The 2,260-nt window shown below is 32.4% G+C and overlaps 1 protein-coding gene across 2 annotated transcripts in view; it reads left to right on the forward strand.

The window, feature by feature from the left end:
* The window catches only part of LOC110023355 (transcription factor tau subunit sfc1-like), a 54,495-nt gene extending 52,235 nt beyond the window's left edge, over nt 1-2,260 (forward strand). For both annotated transcript variants that reach the window (XM_020722733.1, XM_020722734.1), the window contains 4 exons: nt 249-447; nt 575-720; nt 1,020-1,056; nt 1,924-2,260. In XM_020722733.1, the coding sequence (XP_020578392.1) occupies nt 249-447; nt 575-720; nt 1,020-1,056; nt 1,924-2,081 (540 nt within the window). In that variant the 3' untranslated portion in view covers nt 2,082-2,260. The remainder of the gene's footprint in view (nt 1-248; nt 448-574; nt 721-1,019; nt 1,057-1,923) is intronic.

Below are 2,260 nucleotides of genomic sequence, written 5' to 3' on the forward strand. Positions count from 1 at the left end.
TATATATATATATATATATATATGTATATATATATATATGTATATATATATATATATGTATATATATATTATAAAAATAGCTAAAATAAAATACTTAAATTAACAAATTGTTAATTTTCTTTTCTGAGTGACGGAGATTGGCATTTTCTTCAAATGTAGAGCATATTTTTTCGTTCTTGTCTGTTGATATTAGGTTTCCCTAACATTTTTTTGAATTATAACACTGTCGAACATATTTATTTCTGCAGCCTTTAACGGGATGGTTCTCTGAGGCAATGTTGAAGGCCTTGAGGCTACATGTGATGATAAGATTCATGGAAGTAACACCTAATGGAGCTCCAGAGGAATTGTTGAAGTCCAAAATTGAACACTTTAAACGTTGCAGGAATAAGGAAGCTCTTAGTAAGTTCTGGAAACCTGAAAAGGAGCTTTGTCATGGCGACCAAGGTTTTTATAATTAGCCTAATTTTCATTTTACCCCATTTCTTAATTTCACTCTATGCAACAGATAATTTGGTTATCATATGAAAAGAGAAAATACTACTTTTAATACTTTTATTTTTATCACCTGCAGATGCTAGCCTCTCCCGGCAGATAGGCGGCAAATCTAAAATCACGAAAAAAGAGGTTCAAAAGGAAGTTTGCCGACTCGAGGATGAGGAGTGCGAGGAAGAAGAGGAAGAACCAGAGGAGCCTGATGCATATGAATCACCTGAAATGGTAAAGAGACATGCACGTATAATATAAAGTTTAGGGAGGAGTGGTTTTATCAAATACCATCCTTTCATTTATAGTGGGTTTTTCATATCTTGCGGCCCTTTATAAATATTTGCATTCCCTGCCACACTATTTATAAAGATCTCCTAACATCCTCCCCATAGATTTCACTCTAGGGGAGGGCAGTGAGAAAGGAGAATTAGTATGATTTAAGCTGATTTTTTAATTCAAATTTTGACTTAATCTTCTATTTATTATACTTGTTTAGTTTATAATTTTTGTCTGTCTTTGTTTTAACTCAGGTTCTTGAAGATGGCGTGCTTCCCTATTCTGCCTCTTGTATCCTCGAGTTTTCTAGCTTTATGTTAACTGTGCAGTTACAACCTATTCATCATTTTTAGTCCAGCAAGCCAGTCATAGAAGAATTGCTAAAATTATCTAGGTTATGTTTTTTTTTTTGGGGCGTTTACATGCATGCCACACAATTTTTCAGTATTTACATATCTAACAGCTAAACATTCCTATTTACATGCATACCGCTAAAAAATATCACTATCACTATCTTCTTAAAAGTGAATTTTTCATGTATAGTTTTATGATACTAAGGTGTTGTAAGTGTATTATCACTCTTTGGGTGTTGGATATGTAAATATGGTATATAAATTTCCCTTTTTTTGTATTATTTCTTAGACCTGCGCCAATGTGTAATGAGGTAACATGCATTCAACATCTCACTGGTATGAATCTAATGTAATATGCATATACTTCCGTAGGACACTCTTGTGTCTTGGTTGGGGGTAATTTTTTTTATTTACTTTTTATTTCTCTCTTTCAAGTGGTAATGTGTTTTATTATCTAGGGCCATTTACATACATAGCACCCAATTTCAATGCATTTACATATCTAACCTCTGAACTTTGTTTTTCACATTGTTATCAGCCAAATCCTTCATATCACATAAAAAATACCGTCATTTTAACTTATAAAATGTGAGATACACCTTTTCATACATGTGAAAATTGAAAGTTTAGATGTTAGATATGTAAATACATAAGAATTGAGTGGTATGTATGTAAACCTTCCTTTTTTTTTCAGTAACAGATTAGATCATTGATTTTCATAAAATCAGTTAAACGTACGGCACTGTATGTGATATGCATGTTAATTGATTGATATGAAATAGGCAATTTCCTAAATGTTATGCAGATGAAATGGGAGATACAATCCCTAATGAATACTTGCAGGAGCTTCTTAATGGATTTACATATACCAGCAAAGATGGTGGAGGCCGGCAGACTGGTTCAGGTGATGATGAATACCAGATATATGAGCAGGACAGTGATGATGATTATGATTATCTTTAATTCTATTCTTTTATGAAAGCTCCCTCCACCCAAAAATGGCTGTCCCTTTTTTGTTTAAATTCGTTAATCTTCGTTGTAAGATCTTTGGTTTAGATTTTTTATATTTAGTTTAATTATGATGGTCGTTTAGATGTGGTCCTGTATGATATATGTAGTGCATGTTTTATTTAGATTTTTTG

Source organism: Phalaenopsis equestris, unplaced genomic scaffold, assembly GCF_001263595.1.
Source record: "Phalaenopsis equestris unplaced genomic scaffold, ASM126359v1 Scaffold000224, whole genome shotgun sequence".
In the NCBI taxonomy this organism is placed as follows: Eukaryota; Viridiplantae; Streptophyta; class Magnoliopsida; order Asparagales; family Orchidaceae; genus Phalaenopsis; species Phalaenopsis equestris.